This window comes from Musca autumnalis, unplaced genomic scaffold, assembly GCF_047663935.1.
Source record: "Musca autumnalis isolate F117 unplaced genomic scaffold, ASM4766393v1 scaffold_2, whole genome shotgun sequence".
Classification (NCBI taxonomy): Eukaryota; Metazoa; Arthropoda; class Insecta; order Diptera; family Muscidae; genus Musca; species Musca autumnalis.
Genome location: NW_027411755.1, coordinates 182,356,858 through 182,383,863, shown reverse-complemented (window position 1 = coordinate 182,383,863; position 27,006 = coordinate 182,356,858). Strand labels below are relative to the sequence as shown.

At 34.9% G+C, this 27,006-nt stretch overlaps 2 protein-coding genes across 2 annotated transcripts in view; one reads left to right on the top strand and one right to left on the bottom strand.

The window, feature by feature from the left end:
- Positions 1-27,006, top strand: part of LOC141394970 (meiotic nuclear division protein 1 homolog) — a 139,783-nt gene that overhangs the window by 78,952 nt on the left and 33,825 nt on the right. The gene's annotated exons all lie outside the window — the stretch shown is intronic.
- Positions 10,450-26,242, bottom strand: LOC141393242 (juvenile hormone acid O-methyltransferase-like). Its single transcript, XM_073966219.1, has 3 exons — positions 25,466-26,242; positions 11,248-11,525; positions 10,450-11,184 (listed from the first exon to the last, which is right to left on the bottom strand). Exons 1-3 carry the CDS (start codon positions 25,837-25,839, stop codon positions 10,991-10,993), a joined length of 846 nt encoding a protein of 281 aa, XP_073822320.1. The 5' UTR covers positions 25,840-26,242; the 3' UTR covers positions 10,450-10,990.

Here is a 27,006-nt window from a genome sequence, read left to right as displayed (position 1 = left end):
AGAAACATTTTACAAGTATTATGCAATCTACTTAATGACGTCACTTCGTGATAACTTTTTAGTGACAATTGTGCTCAATAAAATAATTAGCGTGTTTATAATAATTTTTTCTTAAAAGCAGAAGTAAAACCGCGATAACATTTGTCCGCAACAACCAAAAATTTGCTGGCGAGCGGATTTGTACTGGGGAATTTTTTCTTAACCTATGTACCAAAAATCGTTAATGTAGCGCGAAAAGAAAAAATTCAATTTTTTGGAAATGGAATATGAAATAATTGGCAGTTTTGCCCATGTACCCTTCATAGCCGAAAGGCTGAGGGTATAAAAACAGGTCTTCTATAGACAGAAGATCTGCTAGAGGTGTTTTTTTAGACAGAAAACCATTCAGAAGAGATTTTATAGTGAAAAAGGATCTCCTAAAGGGAGACGAAAGCTTTAGATTATAACAAAGCTTCTTGCAATACCTGTATGGGTTATGCCTCCTTTTGCTCATTGATACTGCATTGTCATCCTTTGTACTTTTGTCGGATAACAGCAGATCATTCAATGAATATATATATATATATATATATATATATATATATATATATATATATATACAGTATGCAAAGTTCATATTCGTACACCCCTAAAAAATGAATAAAATCGTTATTAATTCCATATTTTATGTGCAAATATGAAATAATTGATGGGAATTACCATAACGAAGAAAGATTTGAGAATAACAAAACAAATTTTTAATTTATTCCGTCATTTAGGTATAGGTGGCGCCTGTGTGTGTGGCAAAGTTCGTATTCGTACACCTATAAGCACTATATATTTGGAGTTTTTAAGGATTTTCAAAGCAAAATACCACAGATTTTTGTTCTTTTCTTCTTTTGGAATGCCTCTGCTATAGAAATATGTACAAATAACGGTAATTTTATTAAAAATTTTGCATGAATAAAAAGTCGGACGAATATTTGAAATAATTAAGAAAAATGTGCTAGATATGATTAACTATTGCAATTTATTCCCGAATTTTGGACGAAAATAGCTAATAGCAGTCCTTCTGTACAAATATTCGAGGTCTAATATGAAAATAAATGTTGTCAGCGTTTGGAAATGCAAAGAAACGTAATCCGGGCTTAGGTAAAGTAAACACATTTTTGGTTTTTACTTGGTGAAAATCGCAAGTTTCGCTTCATATTTGACATTAAATGTATTGAAGTTTCAGAATACGGCTTCGAAAATCATTTTATGTCAAAAACTGTGTGAAATTATGAAGAAAAATGAAACTGTACAAGTTTTCATACTGTCCGCGTACGACTGAAATTCTACGCTTACTATGAACAAGGGTTATGGCTGCCAAAATTGGGAAAATAATGGTTTTTATTTCTTGAAAATTATATTTCTTTACCGAAGGATCCAAAATTAGTGCAAAAATGTCAAAAGAATGAAGTAAATTGTCCAGGAAAGAACGTGGGGTAACCTTTTGAAGAAATGCATTAATTTCGGGGAAATTTTCTTCCTTAAAAAATTATTATTCCTCGTAATTTCCGATATGTCTTGACATGAAATGATGTTCGAAACCGTATTCTAAAAGTTTAGTACATTTAATGTCAAATATAAAACTAAACGTGCGATTTTCACCAAGTAAAAACCAAAAATGTGTTTACTTTACCTAAGCCCGGATTACGTTTCTTTGCATTTCCAAACGCTGACAACATTTATTTTCATATTAGACCTCGAATATTTGTACAGAAGGACTGCTATTAGCTATTTTCGTCCAAAATTCGGGAATAAATTGCAATAGTTAATCATATCTAGCACATTTTTCTTAATTATTTCAAATATTCGTCCGACTTTTTATTCATGCAAAATTTTTAATAAAATTACCGTTATTTGTACATATTTCTATAGCAGAGGCATTCCAAAAGAAGAAAATGACAAAAATCTGCGGTATTTTGCTTTGAAAATCCTTAAAAACTTTAAATATATAGTGCTTATAGGTGTACGAATACGAACTTTGCCACCCACACAGGCGCCATCTATACCTAAATGGCGGAATAAATTAAAAATTTGTTTTGTTATTCTCAAATCTTTCTTCGTTACGGTAATTTCCATCAATTATTTCACATTTGCACATAAAATATGGAAATAATAACGATTTTATTCATTTTTTAGGGGTGTACGAATATGAACTTTGCATACTGTATATATATATATATATATATATATATATATATATATATATATATATACACAGAAAAAACAAAAGTATGAATTTTTTTACTAATTCCGTTCATAATTTTTGTTGTCCATAATTTGAACGTACCTCTTTTTAAGTGAATGGACAAATTGTTTTACTCATGCACACAATACTATTTTTGCAAAAGTATGAATGCTTTTCTAAAATACAAAAATAAATTTCATAGTTTCTCCTACGTTAACCACTATTTTCTGGCAAAACCGGTTTTTGTGCTTTGCCTACAAAGATATGGTGGATTTGCTTCTATTGTTTTTGTCTTTCCTCCCCTCCATTGACTGCGTGTCAACAAAGCACAACAGCCTAAACAACCACCACTACTCACCGCTACCACACTAACTAACCACCATCGATTTCGTTTGTTTTCGGAAGACACTCACCATATCAATAGCATTAATTCGCAAATACAATTTTTGAATTACTTTAATATAAATGCAACATCTATAAATTCAAGCTAGTGCTGGTGGACTCAGTTCACATTGTTCTGATTTACAAGATACATAATTCATTAGGAAAATCAATTAGAAGAGAACCCTTTAAAAGAACAGGAATTACAAAATTAAATAAAAAAACAACTAATTTGAAAATAAAAAAATAGTTTCCAAATAAAATAAAAAAACAAAAATTTGTATAGAAAAAATAAATTTTTGAAAAATATAAAAAGAGTTTTGGAATATAGGCAATTTTTTTTTTCTTTAAAGAAGATTATTTTGAAATAAATGAATTTGTTCATATTTTGCAAAATAGAATACATATATTACATGTTTATGATTCATTCAAAAAAGAAACCGGTATTTATTGCTTTATGAACTAGGTTCATAAAATACAAAAATCTGAACATTGGAAAATTTTTTTGAACACTATTCATATATTGAATGAATTTTTTTTTCTGTGTATATACTCGTGCTCTTCAAGTTTATATTTATATATTTTGTATGTGCGGCAAGTTCAATGGTTCGCTCCATAATTCTTTATGCTTATAAAAAATGGCCGCTCATAAGGTGGTTTCAGCAAAAAATCATCCCTAATAGGTAGAAATTTGAGAAACATACATCAATAAATAATGCACATGCGTAGACAAGTCCGTCCTTTCTGAAATAATGGACCAGAAGCTCTAAATCCTTCGGTGGAGAACTAAAAGGTCCGGTGAGTGCGGTATCTACCGAAAGGGATGATTCCCAAAATAAGATTCACTTACAAAACAGACTATGTCGTTTCATTCCTTCAGTTTAATTAATTAAATCAAAACGTAAATACTTACTTTCGGAACATCCACAATCGTTCAGATAAATACCTCAGAGTCTCGATATTTTTGTAGGCAAGTAAGTCCCCTAAATATATAATTTTCAAGGGCAAAAGATTTCGGTTGTGGAGTCAGTTTTCGATCTGTCCATAGAAGAAAGTCGCAATTCAAACAGTCTGATACTTTTTTGCTTCTTTCGGTTCCCAGCTTGGATCTAAGGCCTTACGCTCGATTTAGCTTCTAAATCTATCCATACAAAATTTAGCCCCTTTAAAAGATCAAATCATTGGAAACAGTTTTTTCGCCCACTGTGAAATTTGAACAATGTGTATGTACGTACGTACATATATATGTAAATATGCATAAGAAGAAAAGGATATGTATTTTCTTTGGAAATAAATAAGGAAATGAGTTTTTAATGTCCCAAAAGGGAATTGCCACAGAAATATGGCAAAGCATTGAAGAAATGAGGTGAAGAAATGAGCAAAGGCAAGGCAAACCAACCGTAATCATGGATAGGTTTTTAATTGGAGGATTTTAAAATAAACCAATGATTTGTTGTTATTGATTAGAATGGACAATTTCAAGACAAGACTTGCGTTCTTCCATAAAGTGTTGCGATGAAGACAGGATAAAATATAAAGTACATATGAAAATTACCTTCACTACCTTGTCCTATCATCCTAAAGAGATAATAATCATTGTGGATAGTTTGAAAATGTAGCGAAGAATATATTGAGTTTGTTTCAATTTACGTTTAAGACGGAATAAGTTTGGTGGTGGCTACACTTGAGCTGCCCTTAGTAGATAAATCCGGAAACGATTTTTACAAAATCTTACTGCTAAGTAAACATTGGGTTGAGGGAAAAGAACAACAAAATTCTGTAGGGTAAAAACGTTTGGTGGTTGTAACGCTGATGAGTATTTAAAAAGTTTTCTTTTGTATTTGATGAATATTTAATTAAGCATACGAAAGTCATCCCGAGGCATTGTTGTTTTATCGATAACCTTTTTTAAAATCGTCGATGGGCATGTACGTCTGGAACGTAAAGAGGAGTTAATATTTTATTTAAAAACATCTACCACAGATATCATTACTCATGCCAAGGATAATGTCGTCACTACCGCCAACTAAATAGTATTCCCAATTCTTAAAATCTACATTTATTGCCCTTGAGGTGGATGAAAAAAATTGTTTAAATATCGACATTTATTGATCTGGAGGTGAATGAAATAATATTATTTAAAAATCAACGCGTTATGGGTAAAAATATTGTTAAAAAATCCACAACCATTGGTCTGGAGGTGGATGAACAATATTTTTTTCCTACACCTTCTATACCTTAAAACGTGGATTTTTAAACAATATTTTTTTCATCCACATGCAGATCAATAAAATAAATAAAAATCCACAATCATTGGTCTATGGGGTTGGAGGTATAGGAAAAAATATTGTTTAAAAATCCACGCTTTATGCACAGAAAAAAAAATTCATTCAATATATGAATAGTGTTCAAAAAAATTTTCCAATGTTCAGATTTTTGTATTTTATGAACCTAGTTCATAAAGCAATAAATACCGGTTTCTTTTTTGAATGAATCATAAACATGTAATATATGTATTCTATTTTGCAAAATATGAACAAATTCATTTATTTCAAAATAATCTTCTTTAAAGAAAAAAAAAATTGCCTATATTCCAAAACTCTTTTTATATTTTTCAAAAATTTATTTTTTCTATACAAATTTTTGTTTTTTTATTTTATTTGGAAACTATTTTTTTATTTTCAAATTAGTTGTTTTTTTATTTAATTTTGTAATTCCTGTTCTTTTAAAGGGTTCTCTTCTAATTGATTTTCCTAATGAATTATGTATCTTGTAAATCAGAACAATGTGAACTGAGTCCACCAGCACTAGCTTGAATTTATAGATGTTGCATTTATATTAAAGTAATTCAAAAATTGTATTTGCGAATTAATGCTATTGATATGGTGAGTGTCTTCCGAAAACAAACGAAATCGATGGTGGTTAGTTAGTGTGGTAGCGGTGAGTAGTGGTGGTTGTTTAGGCTGTTGTGCTTTGTTGACACGCAGTCAATGGAGGGGAGGAAAGACAAAAACAATAGAAGCAAATCCACCATATCTTTGTAGGCAAAGCACAAAAACCGGTTTTGCCAGAAAATAGTGGTTAACGTAGGAGAAACTATGAAATTTATTTTTGTATTTTAGAAAAGCATTCATACTTTTGCAAAAATAGTATTGTGTGCATGAGTAAAACAATTTGTCCATTCACTTAAAAAGAGGTACGTTCAAATTATGGACAACAAAAATTATGAACGGAATTAGTAAAAAAATTCATACTTTTGTTTTTTCTGTGTGGGGTTGGAGGTGTAGCAAAAAATTGTTTAAAAATCCACGCTTCATGGGGTTGGAGGTGTAGGAAAAAAATATTGTTTAAAAATCCACGTTTATGGGTTAGAGGTGTAGGAAAAATATTGTTCAAAAATCCACGCCTTATGGGGTTGGAGGTGTAGGAAAAATATTGTTTAAAAATCCACGTTTTATGGTGTTGGAGGTGTAGGAAAAAAATTGTTTAAAAATCCACGCTTTATGGGGTTGGAGATGTAGGAAAAAATATTGTGTAAAAATCTACGTTTTATGGTGTTGGAGGTGTAGGAAAAAATATTGTTTAAAAATTCACGCTTTATGGGGTTGGAAGTGTAGGAAAAAATGTTTAAAAATACACGCTTTATGGGTTTGGAGGTGTAGAAAAAAATATTGTTTAAAAATCCACGTTTTATGGGTTGGAGGTGTAGGAAAAAATGTTTAAAAATACACGCTTTATGGGTTTGGAGGTGTAGAAAAAAATATTGTTTAAAAATTCACGTTTTATGGGTTGGAGGTGTAGGAAAAAATATTGTTTAAAAATCCACGATTTGTCGAGTTGGAGGTGTAGGAAAATTTTTGTTTAAAAATCCACACTTTATGGGGTTGGAGGTGCAGGAAAAATATTGTTTAAAAATTCACGTTTTGTGGAGTTGGAAGTGTAGGACAAATTTTGTTTAAAAATCCACACTTTATGGGGTTGGAGGTGTAGGAAAAATTATTGTTTAAAAATCCACGCTTTATGGGGTTGGAGGTGTAGGAAAAATTATTGTTTAAAAATCCACGCTTTATGGGGTTGGAGGTGTAGGAGAAATTATTGTTTAAAAATCCACGCTTTATGGGGTTGGAGGTGTAGGAAAAATTATTGTTTAAAAATCCACGCTTTATGGGGTTGGAGGTGTAGGAAAAATTATTGTTTAAAAATCCACGCTTTATGGGGTTGGAGGTGTAGGAAAAATTATTGTTTAAAAATCCACGCTTTATGGGGTTGGAGGTGTAGGAAAAATTATTGTTTAAAAATCCACGCTTTATGGGGTTGGAGGTGTAGGAAAAATTATTGTTTAAAAATCCACGCTTTATGGGGTTGGAGGTGTAGGAAAAATTATTGTTTAAAAATCCACGCTTTATGGGGTTGGAGGTGTAGGAAAAATTATTGTTTAAAAATCCACGCTTTATGGGGTTGGAGGTGTAGGAAAAATTATTGTTTAAAAATCCACGCTTTATGGGGTTGGAGGTGTAGGAAAAATTATTGTTTAAAAATCCACGCTTTATGGGGTTGGAGGTGTAGGAAAAATTATTGTTTAAAAATCCACGCTTTATGGGGTTGGAGGTGTAGGAAAAATTATTGTTTAAAAATCCACGCTTTATGGGGTTGGAGGTGTAGGAAAAATTATTGTTTAAAAATCCACGCTTTATGGGGTTGGAGGTGTAGGAAAAATTATTGTTTAAAAATCCACGCTTTATGGGGTTGGAGGTGTAGGAAAAATTATTGTTTAAAAATCCACGCTTTATGGGGTTGGAGGTGTAGGAAAAATTATTGTTTAAAAATCCACGCTTTATGGGGTTGGAGGTGTAGGAAAAATTATTGTTTAAAAATCCACGCTTTATGGGGTTGGAGGTGTAGGAAAAATTATTGTTTAAAAATCCACGCTTTATGGGGTTGGAGGTGTAGGAAAAATTATTGTTTAAAAATCCACGCTTTATGGGGTTGGAGGTGTAGGAAAAATTATTGTTTAAAAATCCACGCTTTATGGGGTTGGAGGTGTAGGAAAAATTATTGTTTAAAAATCCACGCTTTATGGGGTTGGAGGTGTAGGAAAAATTATTGTTTAAAAATCCACGCTTTATGGGGTTGGAGGTGTAGGAAAAATTATTGTTTAAAAATCCACGCTTTATAGGGTTGGAGGTGTAGGAAAAATTATTGTTTAAAAATCCACGCTTTATGGGGTTGGAGGTGTAGGAAAAATTATTGTTTAAAAATCCACGCTTTATGGAGTTGGAGGTGTAGGAAAAATTATTGTTTAAAAATCCACGCTTTATGGGGTTGGAGGTGTAGGAAAAATTATTGTTTAAAAATCCACGCTTTATGGGGTTGGAGGTGTAGAAAAAAATATTGTTTAAAAATCTACGTTTTATGGGTTGGAGTTGTAGGATAAAATATTGTTTAAAAATCCACGCTTTATGGGGCTGGAGTTGTAAGAAAAAAGAGAAAAAGAGAGAGGGTACGAGTTGTAGGGAAAAATATTGTTTAAAAATCCAAGCTTTATGGGGTTGGAGTTGTAGGAAAAAATATTGTTTAAAATCCAAGCTTTATGGGGTTGGAGTTGTAGGAAAAAATATTGTTTAAAAATCCAAGCTTTATGGGGTAGGAGTTGTAGGAAAAAATATTGTTTAAAAATCCAAGCTTTATGGGGTAGGAGTTGTAGGAAAAAATATTGTTTAAAAATCCACGGTTTATGGGGTTGGAGGTGTAGGAAAAATATTGTTTAAAAATCTACGGTTTATGGGGTTGGAGGTGTAGGAAAAATATTGTTTAAAATCCACGTTTTATGGGTTGGAGGTGTAGGAAAAATATTGTTCAAAAATCCACGCCATATGGGGTTGGAGGTTTAGGGAAAAATATTGTTTAAAAATCCACGCTTTATGGGGTTGCAGGTTTAGGGAAAAATATTGTTTAAAATTCCACGCTTTATGGTGTTGGAGTTGTGGGAAAAATATTGTTTAAAAATCCACGCTTTATGGGGTTGGAGGTGTAGGAAAAATTATTGTTTAAAAATCCACGCTTTATGCGGTTGCAGGTTTAGGGAAAAATATTGTTTAAAATTCCACGCTTTATGGTGTTGGAGTTGTGGGAAAAATATTGTTTAAAAATCCACGCTTTATGGGGTTGGAGGTGTAGGAAAAATTATTGTTTAAAAATCCAGGCTATATGGGGTTGGAGGTGTAGGAAAAATTATTGTTTAAAAATCCACGTTATATGGGGTTGGAGGTGTAGGAAAAATTATTGTTTAAAAATCCACGCTTTATGGGGTTGGAGGTGTAGGAAAAATTATTGTTTAAAAATCCACGCTTTATGGGGTTGGAGGTGTAGGAAAAAATATTGTTTAAAAATCCACGCTTTATGGGGTTGGAGTTGTAGGGAAAAATATTGTTTAAAAATCCACGCTTTATGGGGTTGGAGTTGTAGGAAAAAATATTGTTTGAAAATTCACGCTTTATGGGGTTGGAGGTGTAGAAAAAAAATATTGTTTAAAAATCCACATTTTATGGGTTGGAGGTGTAGGAAAAATTATTGTTTAAAAATCCACGCTTTATGGGGTTGGAGGTGTAGGAAAAATTATTGTTTAAAAATCCACGCTTTATGGGGTTGGAGGTGTAGGAAAAATTATTGTTTAAAAATCCACGCTTTATGGGGTTGGAGGTGTAGGAAAAATTATTGTTTAAAAATCCACGCTTTATGGGGTTGGAGGTGTAGGAAAAATTATTGTTTAAAAATCCACGCTTTATGGGGTTGGAGGTGTAGGAAAAAATATTGTTTAAAAATCCACGCTTTATGGGGTTGGAGGTGTAGGAAAAATTATTGTTTAAAAATCCACGCTTTATGGGGTTGGAGGTGTAGGAAAAATTATTGTTTAAAAATCCACGCTTTATGGGGTTGGAAGTGTAGGAAAAATTATTGTTTAAAAATCCACGCTTTATGGGGTTGGAGGTGTAGGAAAAATTATTGTTTAAAAATCCACGCTTTATGGGGTTGGAGGTGTAGGAAAAATTATTGTTTAAAAATCCACGCTTTATGGGGTTGGAGGTGTAGGAAAAATTATTGTTTAAAAATCCACGCTTTATGGGGTTGGAGGTGTAGAAAAAAAATATTGTTTAAAAATCCACGCTTTATGGAGTTTGAGGTGTAGGAATAAATATTGTTTAAAAATCCACGCTTTATGGGGTTGGAGGTGTAGGAAAAATTATTGTTTAAAAATCCACGCTTTATGGGGTTGGAGGTGTAGGAAAAATTATTGTTTAAAAATCCACGCTTTATGGGGTTGGAGGTGTAGGAAAAATTATTGTTTAAAAATCCACGCTTTATGGGGTTGGAGGTGTAGGAAAAATTATTGTTTAAAAATCCACGCTTTATGGGGTTGGAGGTGTAGGAAAAATTATTGTTTAAAAATCCACGCTTTATGGGGTTGGAGGTGTAGGAAAAATTATTGTTTAAAAATCCACGCTTTATGGGGTTGGAGGTGTAGGAAAAATTATTGTTTAAAAATCCACGCTTTATGGGGTTGGAGGTGTAGGAAAAATTATTGTTTAAAGATCCACGCTTTATGGGGTTGGAGGTGTAGGAAAAAATATTGTTTATAAATCCACGCTTTATGGGGTTAGAGGTGTGGGAAAAATATTGTTTAAAAATCCACTCTTTATGGGGTTGAAGGTGTATGAATTTTTTTTTTTTTTTAAATCCAAGTTTTTTTTTGGGTTGGAAGTGAAGGAAAATATATTGTTTAAAAATTCACTTTTAATGGAGATTGAGTTGTAGGAAAAATATTATTTAAAAAATTCATTTAAAATGCATATTAATTATTTTTCAAAATGTCGACTTAACACATTTTCATATATTGCACAATATTAGATTATTTCGTTACAACGAAAAATAAAAAATAAAATACATTATATTAAGTAAATATGGCATACAATTCTACGATTAATAAGCTTAATATTGCAAGACCTAATGAGAATAGAGAGAGAGAGTAAAATTTTATATACAAATTTCGATTACAAATCTTATCTAGAATCTAAATTCTAATATTTTAAAATAACAAAAAAAAAAGTAAAAATCATTTCCAATTGAAAATATTCCAATGTTTGATTTTCGAAATTCGCTTATCAATGGGAACGCTGGGTAAAGACTAGTGTTATTAAGATAATAGTTAGTGCAATATATATGATTTTGTTGTTGCATTTAGTGATAACGTGTCTATGTGCACTCTTAACGTCCGTTACTAGTGTTCTCCTCAGTTGTTTAGTTACTACTACTAACTTATCACTAAAATAATCTCTTGCTCTCGTTGGCACTACTGATGTTTTTGTTTATCAAACTTATGCTGTCCACTCTATCCGCTTATCTTCGTTGGGGAATTCGTTTGGCATAGACTACAGCATTTGTAAAGTTATATGTGTACTGACATTTGCTACCACAGGCACTGGATGCTCGACATCCCAAACGGCGAGCTACTTCCAGAAAGTCAACCATTAGTTTTTCATGCATAGAGGCGGGTATGTGTTTCAAAAAGAAGCTACTGGCCGCCATGTGATCTGTTGTGAAATAATTCATTAGGTATGTGATTTTGATGTTGAGCATAATTGACGTATTCTCACCTGAAAATTCCTGAGGACTTTCATAAGTATAAACATCGTATGTAAATTGAACATGAACATTATAGAAACCAATGTCCTGTAACAGCTTTACCAATGCAAATTCTTCAATTCGCTGCAAGGGACCACTGAAATAGTCTGTGTGACCAATGTACGGTGACCAAGTTGGTGAATCTTTTAACGATTCATAAATATCCATAATGGGTACGTAGGGGGCAAACGATAGCAGACAATCACCACCTTCAGGCCTTATGAGATCGTATATGTTTCGTAAAGCTTGTCTGTAATAGAAAGGTGATATATATATTAGATTTTATATAAAGCTTAAGACCTCTTCAGGCATTGCTTCACTTTCCCTTTATATTTGTAATTTAGTTATAAGTATAAACCAGAAATAAATAAATAAATAAATTAGATTTTATATATAATTTGTATGTATATAAGTAAATAAAATGAGGTGGTTAAAAATTCATTGAGAATCTCCGAAAATGCATAGTGCATACCCTAAAATATCTCGATAATTTTCGGCCACGAAATTGCTACCACCGAAAATCAAATTTCAGACAAATTTTCAGAAATCTTTAATAAACTAAAATCGGTGGGGTTGGCCAACAGAATAGTACGCGAGCGGCACATGGTATAACCGGGATTATCATGCTGCTAGCTAAGAATACGGCATACATGGTAAGCCCCAATCCGTAGCAACAGGTATCGGGGGAAGAGGAAGGAAAAGAAACGTCTTTTCGGAAAAAAATAGAAATGGAAAAACGGGAATCCCGAAATCTACTTCAGCCCGAGGGAAGACCAACAATTTTGTCCAAGAGTAAATCGCGAAACTTTAGGTTTTGGAGCAGATGTGTACGGACTACGATAGAGACGAAGAAAAAACAGTTTTATACAGGCTGGAACATATTGTCAATGGAAAAATAGCAGGCGTCAGACACGAACGTGGTCCATAATATACAATTTTTTAACATCCTAGTAGAGGACGTACCGCGAGATACATACATATGTACATATGTCGAAACACATATCATTTTCTTGACATTGTAGAATGGGCGGTAATAGGCGAAGATATCTTCTGTCACTAGAAGATACTTTTCCTTACCCTTCTGTCTATACAGGACCATTTTAGTGGGTATTCTGTCTATATAAGACATCCTTAGCAGAGTTTTTGGTCCATATAAGAAACTTTTAGCTCTTTATGAGGGCTTCTGTCTATAGAAGAGCTATTCAGGTGGGCTTTTGGCTACAGAATATCCTTTTACGAGAAATGTTGTGTATAGAAGAACCTTTTAGGAAGTCGTTTATCTATTGAAGGTGCCTTTAGGAGGTTTTTTTATATACAGAAGACCGTTATAGAAGCTCTTTTTAAAACCACTTTAGAAGCTGTTCTATCTTTTGAAAACACATTTAGGAGGTCTTCCGCCTATAGAATAGCCTCTGTAAAGTTTTTCGTCTACAGAAGAACCCTTTATGAAGGATTCTATATAAGGAAGAAGGACGTCTTCTGTCTATAGAAGAGCTTTGTAAGGAGCTTTGGTCTATAGACGCACAGAGGGGAAATGTGTGTTAAAAGTTGATCAAAAGCCCTAGAAAGCTCATTTACAGTCGGATTGATATAAAATTTTGCACGAAGTATATCTTCTGTACAAGGATTAATCCTATAGAAAATAATGAAAATTGGTCCAGATTTGGATGCAGCTTCCATATATATTCGCATCTGATATGAGATAAAAATGCACCAAAATCACTGAAATTTGACACATGCAACCTGAACTAGCCTAAAAAAAAACGTTGTGCCAATTTTCAAACAAATCGGTACAGATCATATACATATATTTCATTCCAAATTTTATTTTTTGAAACTTACATAAATTAAATTTTTCTCAATTCACGTGAGAAAAGCCGTGAATGTTTCTGAATAATGCAAACATATTTGATAGGTGTTGGTTTAGTCTGATAAATAAGAGCCCCGGTTATAAGGCGGAACAAAATTTTGTGTGAGTAAACCTTGCAATTCCATATAAAAATATTTCCTATTTTAGTTAAGAAAAAATAGTTTTTTTTTTCGGAATGGCGCAAATATGCGCAATTTTTTATGATTGAATCTGATATTTGAGAATCAAGCGCATAAAACATTAGAAGAAACTATGGTCGGGAAACGACGGGGAAATAGACTTTTTCACTATTGAAATTGTAGTAATCTTAAAAATTATCATAAAAATTTTTCATAAAGAGGATATGTATCACCATTATTAAAGAGCAAAGATGTAAAATCATTCTTAAAATTTTAAATGCTAATCTTGTTCGGAGACTGTACAAAAACAATAAATCTTGAAAAATATAAATTTTCGCGAAAATAATGTCATTTTAATGTTCACCTAATTTCTTAGTTTTTGAAAATTTACTTTTTGTTTTCAGTATGGCTGAGTTCAATCGACTGCTGTATTGGATTGGATAATCTTGCAAAGTCAAGGATGGTTATAGCAAATGTAGAAAAGAGTCTGATTGCCGTTTATCAAAATTTTTTTCATAAAAAAACCATTTTCATATTTTGAGTTTTGAGCAACTTTAGGCCTATGTTTCCCCTCTGTGAGACGATTCAATTAAGACGTCTTTCATTTATAGAAGAAGCCTTTGGTTGGTATTTTGTCTGTAGAAGGTCTCGTAATAGGTCTTTTCTATATAGAAGGCTCCTTAGAAAGTCTTCTGTCAATTTTGGAAGTTTTTCTGACTACAGAAAAACCCTTAGACGGTATTCTATCTTTTGAAGAGCTCGTTTGGAGATCGTCTGTCTTTAGAAGGACCCTTTAGGAGGTTGTTTGTCTATAGAAGATCTCATACTCTCTATAGAAGGTTCTTTAAGAAGTCTTCTGTCCGTGAAGATACTTTTAGGATGTCTTTTGTCTACGGAAGTACCTTTAAGAGGTCGTTTGTTTATATGAGAGATCTTTAGGATCTCACTTTCTATAGAAGACCTTTTTAGTAAACCTTCTCTTCATGGAAGAGTCCTTTAGGAAGGCTTTGGTCTGTAGAAGAGCTCTTTAGGATGTCTTCTGGCTACAGAATAATTAGAAGGCTATTTAGGGAAATTCAGTCTCCACAGTGAAACATCTGACAATGGTATGAGGCTGATAGACTTTGCAGCTGCAAAAAACATGGTAGTTAGCAGTACCAGATTTAATCATCTCGATATTCATAAGGGCACCTGGCTGTCTCCAGATCAGAAAACAAGAAACCAAATTGATCATGTTGTGATAGATGGAAGACTGTGGTAAATTAGGTTTCACAATCCCATCAGCGTTTGATTGACCGATGACAAATATGTATGCTGGGACATTATTGGTTATTGGTAATTTGTCTTAGATCTGGGTTTGCGTCATAACTTAATTTATAGGAAATATAAAACAATACTGTTATACTGTCATATTAGGAATATACCAGTTAGGTGGTACCGACCTGAAAACTACAGTTTGCGAAACCACCCCCTACTCATAAGATGGCTCAGAGGAGGCGTGCTGGCTTAGAAGTTATAAGGACCGAGGTTCAAATCCGGGTAACCTCAAGATATTTTTTTTATTTTTTTTCTCATTTCCCAAACATGTCCGTTATTTTGGAGACCCACTTTTTCTATGTATTATTGAGAATTCAGAATATCCATAGTTTCACTTTTGCTGGAGAACATTTTTTAATTTTTTTCGTTGAGTTGCTCAGTTTGATATAGTGGTGAAAACATTTACATATTATGATTTTTACTCCCATATTACAACTGCAAATTCACATCATTCTTTCGGTTTGCAGACATAGTAGAGACGTGACATTATCTCCAATAAATTTGTGCCATTTTCCGCAACCGATTGTGAATATTAAAAATAACTTTGTTATACAAAATCTAAAAAAATCTATCCAATCAAAAGTTTGGTAATAATAGTTTCTACTAAAATTAATTACTTCATCAGTTATACGGAATTCAATAAGGTGATTTTTAGAATTAATTATCGGTATCCACAGTACGTAACATATTTTCCAATTAAAGTTTGTACCAAGTGAAGTCGTTGACGATTTTCCTGAAGCAATAGCTTTCACGAATATTTCCTTGATAACAGAATAGTGGGAAATTACAAGAAACTATTAAAAAAATCGGTAAGAAGTGATGTAAATAATGTAAAATGATTGGCGCTAGAATTGTTGTTCTCTTGTCCTCTAGATTCCCAGTTACTCCTCATTTGCGGAAGTCTCGTTTTCTGGCCGTAAATGAGGAACCAACATTTTTCTCAGAGTTCGGCATAAATAGCCATCTTGTTTCGCCACCCCATATATGACGAAGGAAATACCCTTTTCGTTGCCTATATCAATGCCATATCGAACAGGAGGAAATATAGAATTTCGTCGCCATCTTTATTTTGTATGCCGCCATATTTCCCTCTAAACGAAATTTCCTACGTAAAAGGGAAACTTCAAGTTTTACATGGAACAATATTAATACGAATCGCCATTCTTTATATAAGGAATTGTGGAGCAAATTGCCACTGTTCTACTACGACCGCAATCAACGAGCTCATAGTTGGCATATTTGTCATTACTGGACAAACGTACACAACATTGTAAACATATTAAGTGTGACCGCTCCGGTTTTACTTCACATAATCTACCAACAGCCAACCAACCAAACGAGCAAACCAATAGCAAGGCAATCAGGTGGCCCTTTACTGTGCACTAAAAATAGAACAACAACTGTTCATGTAGGATGATGTGTAACACAGTTAGCTGTATTACAGCAAGTACAGGGCTAATCCAGTAGTTAACCAGCGACACTAACAAGAGCTCAGTAGCCTAGATAGTAAGTGGGCGCTGCAGCATATACCATCTTCTTCAGCGACGTGGGTTCAATTCCCGCCATCGGCCGAAAATTATTTATGAAATTAAAATTTATTAAGTTATCGCAAGTATTTGAAAAATTTAGTTAATCGCACCTGGAACATATGCAAACATTTTAAAAACCCATAAAAAGTTATTCCTTTACAGCAAAGCATCCTTTTCACTTCATACACACACACCAACACACGATCGTCGGGGCCTCGAAGTTCAACGTGGTAATGTGGAAGCAACCCGCGGGGATTCTGTGTGACACAAAATCTCCCCTCATCACAGTGAGTTAATTGGAAAATAGACAAAATTTAAAGAAAAATACCCTAGAAAAAATATTTGCATATGACAGGATATTAGAATAGAAGGAATTTGATCTAAGGATAATTGTAAATAAAGGAAAAATGTAAAAGTAAAGATAGAGTACTTCCTCCTGATAATCCTGCAAGCTTTCCCGGGATCAAGAGCCAAGGAGATTTTTTATTCTTTTTGTTCAATTGCTCTTAACAAGGACTACGAGCCTTTATTTGCATTGTTATCCTTATATAAATTCTTTCTTCAAAAATTAAACAAAACAGAACCCTCGTATTTTATAGTATATCCTTTTTAGAAAAAGTCAAAATTGATACGCAATTTGGTGCTAGCGTTAAGATTTGTACAAGTTGCAATTTTAAAAATTTTTTTCTACAAACTATGTATTTTGTTCACCTATTGTAACATCAGCAGCTAGGATTAATCCATATATATATATGGCGAATAACAAAATTCCTTTACAATTCCATTTGAAAAAAATTAAAATTTTTTTTTGCGAGCACATCTACGATTTTTGGTATAGAGGTAAAGGAAAAAAATCCGGTTTCAAATCTACTCGCGTTCACGAAATTGGCCAATGCGCGCAAAAGTTATAGCGGTTTTTACTCTCATATAAAGAAAAAATATTTAAAAATATCTTTTTTGTTGTTATGAGAAAATGTTTGCATAAATCGTTAACAGCATTCCATATCTATTCGTGGAAGTTTAAAAAGTTATTAAATTTATTATTATTTTCGCGGAAAATCAACAAATAATAAAAAAAATTTGAAGTAAATCCAAATTATCCTTACCCAGAATCCGCACAAACCCTCAAAAAATAAATTAAAAAATATATGCGGAATCTAGACAATGCGTAGAAAAATATGATACCAAATTTATAGAGATTGGGTACATAATTTGCATATTATAGCAACAACAAAAGAGAAAAACTTATTGTTGGAAAATATAGTTGCAAATATATTTTTTGGTTTGATTCGAAAATTAGAAAAAATATTTGGGAGTTCTCCAACTATTTTGCTAAAATCCCATAGAATAATGAATGTATACTGTTAAAACTTCATCAAAAAATATGGTTTACAATCGCGAGAGTTTAACTGATTACTGTGATAACTTATATGTGTAGGAAATTAAGAGTAATATTGAAATTACAATCATTCAATTAATATTAAAATTAAAAAGCCCGTTATTCGCGAATTAGTTAAAGTCGGTTGATGCGCATTCGTTTTTGGATACAGCGAATCAATCTCTTTCAAAATTTATGCATATTTCGATGTTTCACTCAGGGGTCATTGTGTGCCACCAGTTGCATCATACACTGCAAAAAACCTTAAAGTTGGTAAAAGTCGCGCAAAGTGCATACGATTTTGATGCGCATCCGGTTTCATCAGCGCCTATCAAAAATACGTCAAAATATAACAATTTTAATTAGATTCTTCAAGAACCGCGGATGTGTCTCCATATTCAATTTTTTGTGAAAGACCCATATTACTCGCGTATCTCTTTTCTTTTATGACACGCGTTTTCGCAAATATTATAATCGCAAGTAAAGGATTCCATTTATGTAAAAAATTTTAAAGAAAATCGCGGTTTAGTACGCGGATTTGTCAAAACATATTTTTGCTGATTTTCCGATTTTCAAGGTATCTATATCCGCGGTTTTAGTAGATGGACTCAATCGCGGAAGGCTTCATTAGAACCGTCGCGTAAAAAAACTAAATTCACGCGGGTTTCAAAGGAAATGGAATGACAGTTGTAAATTTTACACGCAAAAAATAGGTTTTGTAAGAAAATTCACGAATCAAATTTTGGTCTTTCGACTCCAATTACTAGGATGCAGTAAGGAGCACACTCATGAGATATGCATCAAACGACGTAAAATCACGAGTTCTATAATCGTGTTAAGAGTTTGGAATATAATATTCTTGCGCGTCCGGATTATTAAAAAAATTCAAAAAACCCCGAAATTCCGGCTTCAAAATGTCAGCATCAATTTTAGGTGGATGCAGTGGATATATCGAAAAATCATACACTACAATATACACTACAGAATATATTAACAGTTCGCGAATTCTGATAGGGTGAAACTCCGATTCATCGATTGCAAAACATTTTTGTTATTCGCCATATATATATATATATATATATATATATATATATATATATATATATATTCTCCAAAGAAATACTATCATAATTTCTTGGAACATTCGCTTGTTATCCACTAAATTAGTCAATCGCAGGATTCCTCTATAATCCTGATACAACTCAAGGATAATTCCTGAATTGACCCAAATGAATTAAATAAGATACCCATTTAGATAACCTACATATATCTTAAAAGTATTCTATTACAATTTATTGTTATACATTGATCCCATTGTCTTTCATAAGAATATCATTTGTCCTTAAATCCAATTCAATTTTCTGAAAAAAAAAAAACAAAAAAACTCCTAAACTTTTTTTTCTGGAAAATATGATTTCCATATTTGTAAAATATCCACTGAAAATTCAAATCTTTTGTGATTTATTTTATTGAACTGTTTTTGTAGTTTATTTACATTAAATGAATTCTGAATATAAATTTGATAATATCAATATGAAGAGCTAAATCCGTTTTAATCTTTTCTTACCAGGGTGAGGTAAAAAGTGGCGGGGTAAAATCATGTACGGGGTCTTAATAAAATATAGTGCCTTGAGACCAAGGAAGGGTAAGGGTAAAGAGGCATTCACTCCACCAAACATCAGGAGTTGTATTTGTCATGATCTAGGATTGACCACTTGTTTTATTCTTTCTAGGCCAACAGGGGTACAGTGTTTGGCCAGAACTTAGTCCACCCACAAGTATTGTATTTTTTATTTCGGGAGTCTACAACATATATTTTTTGTTTATGTTTAGAAGGATTCATTAATGAGCATAAGACGGACCCGAACTCCCCCTCCCGGCTGCTTGCTAGCATCCTTAATGGCTCCCATTGTTCGGATTGTGCTCCAAAATGGTTTAATCTTTTTAACAGCTGTGTATCCTTCTATGTTCAAATTAAAAGTGAGCTATGCGCTTGTTGTGGAGATTATTCATCCACATAAAATTTTATATCTGAATTGAACATTACAAGACATTCATCGAGCGTGTTGGATGTACGATCGTTCCGAGGCGCAAACATTGATTCGGACCACTACCTTGTTGCAGCAAAGGTACGCACCCGCTTAAACGTAGCAAACAAAGTACGAACAGACACAACACGAAAGTTAGACATCGGTAAGCTGCAATCACAACAGATAGCCACAGCATATTCCACTCAACTAGCCCAATTGCTTAATCAAAGCCCTCCTCATCCCGATAACATATCAGCGCAATGGCAAAGCATTGCCCACTCCATGCAAACAGCCGCAAAATCCATACTTGGATACCAGAGACCTCCACCAAGGAATCCATGGTATGATGAGGAGTGTCGTGCTGCCACCGAAGAGAAAAATACGGCATATAAGGCTACTTTACAATCCGTAGCAACGCGTAGCGCACGAGAGAGATACAGGGAGAAAAGGAGAGAGGAGAAACGTCTTTTCCGCAGGAAAAAGAGAGAGATGGAAAAGCGGGAGTGTGAAAAAATCGAGATGTACAGGAGCCAGAATGAAGTCCGAAAATTCTACCAAAGAGTCAAGCATCAAACTGATGGCTTTGGTACAGGCACATCCTCCTGTAGAGACCAGCAAGGTAATTTGGTAACTGATACAGATAGTGTACTCAGGATATGGAAAGAACATTTTTCAAATCTGTTGGTATCCAATAGCAGCGAAGACGACGAAGATACCACAGTCCCAATCCCAGAAGATGGTATTAAATGTATACCGCCCAGCCAAGATGAGGTAAAGACAGCAATAAATCGGCTGAAGAATAATAAGGCAGCAGGGGCCGATGGCTTACCAGCCGAGCTGTTCAAAACCGGAGGCGACACGCTGATAAGGTGTATTCATCAGCTAGTTAGCACCACCTGGCAGGAAGAACGAGTACCCGACGATTGGAACCCGAGTATCCTCCGCCCCGTCCACAAGAAGGGAGATAAGACTGTATGCTCTAACTATAGGGGCATAAGTCTACTCCCTATTGCCTACAAGATCGTGTCAGGGATATTGTGCGAACGACTAAAGCCAATGGTCAACAAGATAATTGAACCATACCAATGCGGCTTTAGACCTGGCAAGTCCACCATTGACCAGATATTTACCCTGCGGCAAATCCTGGAGAAGACCCAAGAGATGCAGATCGACACCTACCACCTTTTTGTCGATTATAAAGCAGCCTTCGACAGCCCGCTGCGTTCAAAGGTATTCCAAGCCATGTCTGAATTCGGTATTCCCGCAAAGCTCATCCGGCTTTGTAAAATGACTTTAACTGACACGAGGTCCTCAGTTAAAATAGGAAAGAACCTCTCCGAAGAGTTTGGTACCAAAAGAGGTTTCAGACAAGGAGACTGCCTTTCGTGTGACCTCTTCAACATCCTGCTAGAAAAGGTTATACGAGAGGCAAACGTCAAAAGAAGTGGCACAATCTACACCAATAGCCACATGTTACTTGCTTATGCTGATGATATAGACATCATGGGTCGATCAGTAAAAGAAGTAACTGATACCTTTATAAAGGTCGAAGGAGAATCTGCTAAAGTGGGTCTGGCGGTAAACGGTGAGAAGACCAAGTTGATGGTGCCGACGCGCAATGCGTCCATTGAGCTCGGACCGACTGTGGAAGTTGGTTCCTATGATATTGAGGTAGTAAAAGACTTCGTCTACCTCGGCACCTCCGTCAACAAAACAAACGACATCAGTTGTGAAATAAAAAGAAGAATTTTATTGGCCAACAGATGCTACTTTGGATTAAGTAAGCAGTTTAAAAACAAAGCCACATCTCGTCAAACAAAAATAACGCTCTACAAAACACTGATACTACCCGTGCTGATGTATGGCTCCGAAGCCTGGGTACTTGCGCAAGCAGACATGGCAGTGCTTGGTGTGTTTGAGAGAAAAATTCTTCGAAAGATCTACGGACCAATCTGCGTTGACGGTGAATATCGACGTCGCATGAACCACGAGCTGTATCTGCTATACAACGACATCAATATTGTTAAACGTATCGAGATGCAGCGATTGCGTTGGATAGGCCATATCATAAGAATGAGCGATGATGAACCCGCTAAAAAGGCGTATGAATACATGCCACATGGCGGTGCACGCAGAATTGGCAGGCCAAGGAATAGATGGCGCAAACAAGTGGATGATGAGATGAAAAGGCGCGGTATTCCAGAGTGCAAAGCAACAAATAGAGAGGAATGGAGATCTCTTCTTAGTTCGGCCTATAGAACAAATGTTCTGTAATGGGCCAGCTAAGTAAGTAAAGTAAGTAATTAGGTTGTTTCTAGGAGATACTTTTAAAAGGTGATTTGTCTATGGAAGAGCCTTTAGGAGGTCGTCTGTCTATAGGAGAGATCTTTAGGAGGTCTTCCGTCTATAGAATATCCCTCCATCCCTTTGGGACGTCTTCTCTTTATAGAAGATCCCTTTGGGAGTTCTCCTGGATATAGAAGAGCCCTTAGGAGGTCCTATTTCTATAGAAGACCCTTAAGTAAACCTTCTATTCATTGATAAACCTTTTAGGAAGGCTTCTGTATATAGAAAATCCCTTTAGAAGGTCTCGTACGGATGTCTCTTCTCTATGGCAGAACCTTTAGATGGTTTTCCGTCTATAGAACATCCCTTCAAGAGGTGTTCTTTTTATAGAAGATCATATTGGAAGTTCTTCTGTCTACAGAATAACCCCTAGGAGGTCTTCTGTGTTCTCAAGAACCCTAAACTTTCTAGTAAACCTTCTGTCCATAAAAGAACCCTTTAGGTGGTTTTATATCTATAGAAGAGCTCCTTAGGAGGTCGTATGTCCTTAGAAATTCCTTTTAGGATGCCTTTTGTACATTGAAGAACCCTTTATGGGGTCATCTGTCTATAGAATGTCTCTATAGACAGAATAAAGCTTTAGGAGGTCTTCGGCTTACAGAAAGCCGTTTACAAAGACTTATGTGTATTGAAGATCCCTTTTAGAAGGGATTCTGTCTAAAGAAGAAGGAGATCTTCTGTCTATAGGAGATGCCTTTGGGATGACTTTTGTCTATAGGAGGTCTCCTAAGGAGGTCAACTCTCTATAGAATGCTCTTTAGGAAGTCTTCTGTCCCTAGAATACACTTTTAGAAGGTCTTTAGTCTATGGCAGAGCCTTTAGAAGGTCGTTTTTCCATATAAGAGATCTTTAGGAGGATATTAGCCTATAGAACATCCCTTTAGGAGGTCTTCTGTCTTTTTAAGAATACCTTCTTAGTAAGTCTTTTGTTTATAGAAAACCACCTAAGGGGGTTCCGCTTAGAGAATAAGTCTTCTATCTATACAAGATCCCTTAAGGAGGTTTACTGACTCCCTTAGAAGGGTTTCTGCCTATAGAAGAAGGAGGTCTTCAGTCTAGGTCCTCTGTCTTTATAAGAATACCTTTTTAGGAAGTCTTATAGAAAACCACCTAAGGTGTTTCTGCCTATGGAAAAAGTCTTCTATATATAGAAGATCCCTTAATGAGGTCTTCCGACTCCCTTAGGAGGGTTTCTGCCTATAGAAGAAGGAGGTTCTCTGTCTACAGAAGACTTTTAGAAGTTATACTGTTTATAGAAGACCCCATTCAAGAGTGGGTGCCACCGTGGTGCAATGGTATGCACACCCGCCTTGCACGGGTTCGATTCCCCGGCCAGGCAACATCAAACACTTTTCAACGGTGGCAAAATACCCCTCAGTAATGTTGGCGACATTTTCTGAGTATTTCAGCCTTGTACAACTTCTCTACAAGTGGTGTCTTAGACACGCCGTTCGGACTCGGCGATAAACAGTAGGTGCCATATCATTGAGCTAATATGAATCGGGGTGCACCCATTGATATGAGAGAAGTCTCCCCTGTCCCGCCTGGGATGTTTGTGGAACAATTATATTATTATTCAAGAGTTCTTCTGTCTTTAGAAGACCCCTTTAAAAATCATCTGTCTGTAGATGACTCTTATAGGACGGTTTTCATCTATAGAAGAATCATTTAGTAGATTTCTGTCTATAGAAGACCCTTTGCCCTGCGTTTACAAATGCCAGTATTGACAAGACAATAGTAAAAATACAAACCTTTTTCACAAATACATTTATAAAATTTTTAAATATGTATAGAGAAAAGTATGAATGTATTGGTGAAAATGGTTTGTTACTTTCCTATTGTCTTGCCAATACTGTCTGGGTGGAAACGCCTAGTTAGGATTACTTCTGTCTACAGTGACCCTTTAAAGGAATGCAGTAGGTCGTTTATTTGTAAAATACTCTTCTGCTTATAAGCGACAATTTTATTACTCATATCGATAGCACGTCTTCTGCAAGATGGATCTTTATTGATGATCTATTTAGGAGGTCTCCTATCTGAAGAGGCTTTCTATATATAGGATGTCTTCCAACTATAAAAGCCTTTAAAATGACCTCCTGTGGCCATTCAATAGGTCCTTTTTCTATAGTAGATAGAATATAAATATATAGAATGTCTCTAGAGACATTCACCTATAGAAAATACCTTTAGGGGCCTTCTGTATTTTTAAGAATACCTCTTTAGGAAGGAGGTCTTATGTCTCCCTTAACAGGGTCTCCGCCTGTAGAAGAAGGAGGTCTTCTGTCTACAGAAGAGACAGAAGACATTTAGAAGGTATATCGTTTATACAAGACCCCTTCAAGAGTTCTTCTGTCTTTAGAAGACCCCTTTAGAAAATCTTCTGTCTGTAGATGACTCTTATAGAAAGGCTTTCATCTATAGAAGAATCATTTAGGAGATTTCCGTCTATCGAAGACCTTAAACCAGTGTTCACCAGCGAGCCCGTACTGAGAGCAACTGAGCACACATTACCGTGTGTTTTCGATTGAAAGTTACGATAATTTGTTCTCAGTAGCAGCTCGCTGGTGAACACTGCCTTAAACGCCCTTAACCTTAAACTCTCTATTCTATGAAAGACTCTCTCAAACATCATCTATCTAAAAAAGATCGCCTTACGGCATCTCTTATATGCATATAGAATATCTTGTTGGTCTATCTACTGAAGACCTTATATGGCGCATTCTATCTATACATCCTTTGGACATACCGTAAGGAAGATAACTAAAACATTTAGAACTCTTCACAACTATAGATGACCCCCTTGGTATGTTTCTCATATATGGAAAATCCTCTTAGGAGGTGCTCAATCTATAGATACACTCCTCAGGAGGTCTACTATCTAAACAAGACCCCTTTAGGATTCAACAGCAAACAGTTTGACAATCGTAATAAAACTATTAATTTGTTTTTGATAAAAGTAGCTGTATCATCATCCTACCACTAGTAAGCATAGACTATTAAAAAGATAGACGAAGGAATGCTCTCACCGAGTATGTTCGAATTGAGTATGCTTACAGAGGTACTCAAAATAAAATGCCAAAAAATACAAGTTAATAAATATTTTGTTCTGGCAAAAGGCTACATGAGTTTTTGAGTTTTCGTGTTTGAGTAGCTTGACGGCGCAAAATTGAGTATTCCTTCGTCTATGTTTTCATTAGTCTATGCTAGTAAGTACATTGATTAACAAATTATTTTCGAATAAGACCAACACCCCACAACCTCTGTTTATTTGTTTATTTTCTATTTTAAGACACACTTCCAAGTTGTTGGCATAGGCGCGGAACGTGACTGTCTCGCTCTATAAAATGGTGTCTCCCTACAACCCAACCCCCCCTCTCCCAGACACTTTGATGTTGACAAACCTTGAACTACGTCGACGACGATGCCGATGCCTCTACCGTTGCCGTTGCTATTGTAAATGGTCTAATGTTTTAAACATGCAAATACGACGCTAAACGTTCACAATCACTGGTGAATTTTAATACCCTCTTCCCTATTTGTTATCTGATGATGTTGTTGTTGTTTTTTCGGTTAGATTCACTGTGGTAATATGAACACTTACTCTTGATTTTGTAGCCAATGTAGACAATTGAATGATGTGACATGATCAAATTGTCCCAGGAGATCTTCGGGCAGTGGCTGTGCGGTACAAATATCCATAACACGAAATTCACATTTCTTTGGCGAACGATAATAGTTTTGGGCAAATTCTATAACTTCAGGTGATACATCGATGCCGACCATTTTTCGATATGTTTTTGCGGTGCGCGGTCTAATAATTTCCATTAGAACATTACCGGTACCGGTGCCCACATCCAACAGGGTATCTTCACCATCATAACGCCACTGTAACCATTTGTAATATTTATTCCAAACTTTTTCGGCAATATAACGCTGAACATCGTTGAATTGATGATACAAAGCGGGCCTATTCATGTTGAGATAGTTTGAATTTTATTTTGGTTCTGTAATACGAACGATCCGCCGTAAATAGATAAGTGGGTGTGTTGTACGCGTTCTATTCTTGACTAGCGTTCTGTTTTGGTTGCCTTGTTGCGTGGTGTATGTTTCACGACGTAGTGGTTCGTTTTGTAAACTGGTTACAGTAATCCAATATGTTGGTTGAATGGTTGGTAGGTAGGTTGGCTGGTTGGCTTCGTTGATTGCCTTTGCCTCGCCTAGTGTTTTCATATGAATGCGTTCCACTCTGTGGCCGGTATTAAACTACTGCCAGCAACAATGCATTCCAGTTTGTTTGGCGTAGATCAGTTGGTTGGCTGGCTGCCTGCCTGCGTTGAGAGAGTGCGAGTATCGCTCTTTCTGTTTACCCTATGCCAACAAACATTTGTCGTCTTATCAAAAAATGTTTTTTTATTTAAAATTTAAATTCTCACTTGTTGAGGTTCCTTTGCATTACGTTCTCTATTTCTCGCTCTTGTGCGTTAAATATTATTGTAGTTTTTTTTTAAACAACCTTATCATATTCAAATTAGTATTACCCAGCAAACAGTTTAGGTAAACACAAATTGGTTAGTTTAAAAAAGCTAATAAGATGCCACGTTTTTAAGGTCAATGGGAGCTCATTATACCTTACTATATCTAAAAAAATTTCAATTGTCTACCAAGGGGTCTTCTATAGATAGCAAAATTAGAAGGTCTGCTATCTATAAAACCTTTTAGGTGTTTTTCTGTTTATTGAAGAACCCTTTAGAAGTATTTCTTCATATAGAATGCCCCCAAAGAAGGCCTTCCCTTTATAGAAGTTCCGTTAAGGAGGACTTCTATCCATAGAAGAACCCGTTATGAGGTCTTCTATCTAAACAAATCATCCTTACGGCGTCATCTATCATAGAAGTCCCCTTTAAGAAGGTCTTTTATCTGTAAAATATCCCTTTAGAAAGTCGTCTGCTTGCAGAATAGCTTTTTAGGAGGTCTTCTGTCTATACAAGACCCCTTTTGGAGGTATTGTATCTCTACAAAATTTCTGTAGTAAATCTTCTGCCTATAAAGACCGGTTAATGAGATCATCTGTCTATTTGAAAACCCCTTATTGGAGCCTTCTGTTCAAAGAAGAACTGTTCAGGATGAAGAAGACTTCTTTAG

Coding starts and splice junctions, on each gene's coding strand:
- LOC141393242 (XM_073966219.1), bottom strand. CDS start 25,839: ATGAATAGGCCCGCTTTGTATCATCAATTCAACGATGTTCAGCGTTAT. Junction 11,526..25,465: donor CATTGGCTACAAAATCAAGA/GTAAGTGTTCAT, acceptor TTTCTATTACAG/ACAAGCTTTACGAAACATAT. Junction 11,185..11,247: donor AAGTCCTCAGGAATTTTCAG/GTGAGAATACGT, acceptor ATTTCACAACAG/ATCACATGGCGGCCAGTAGC.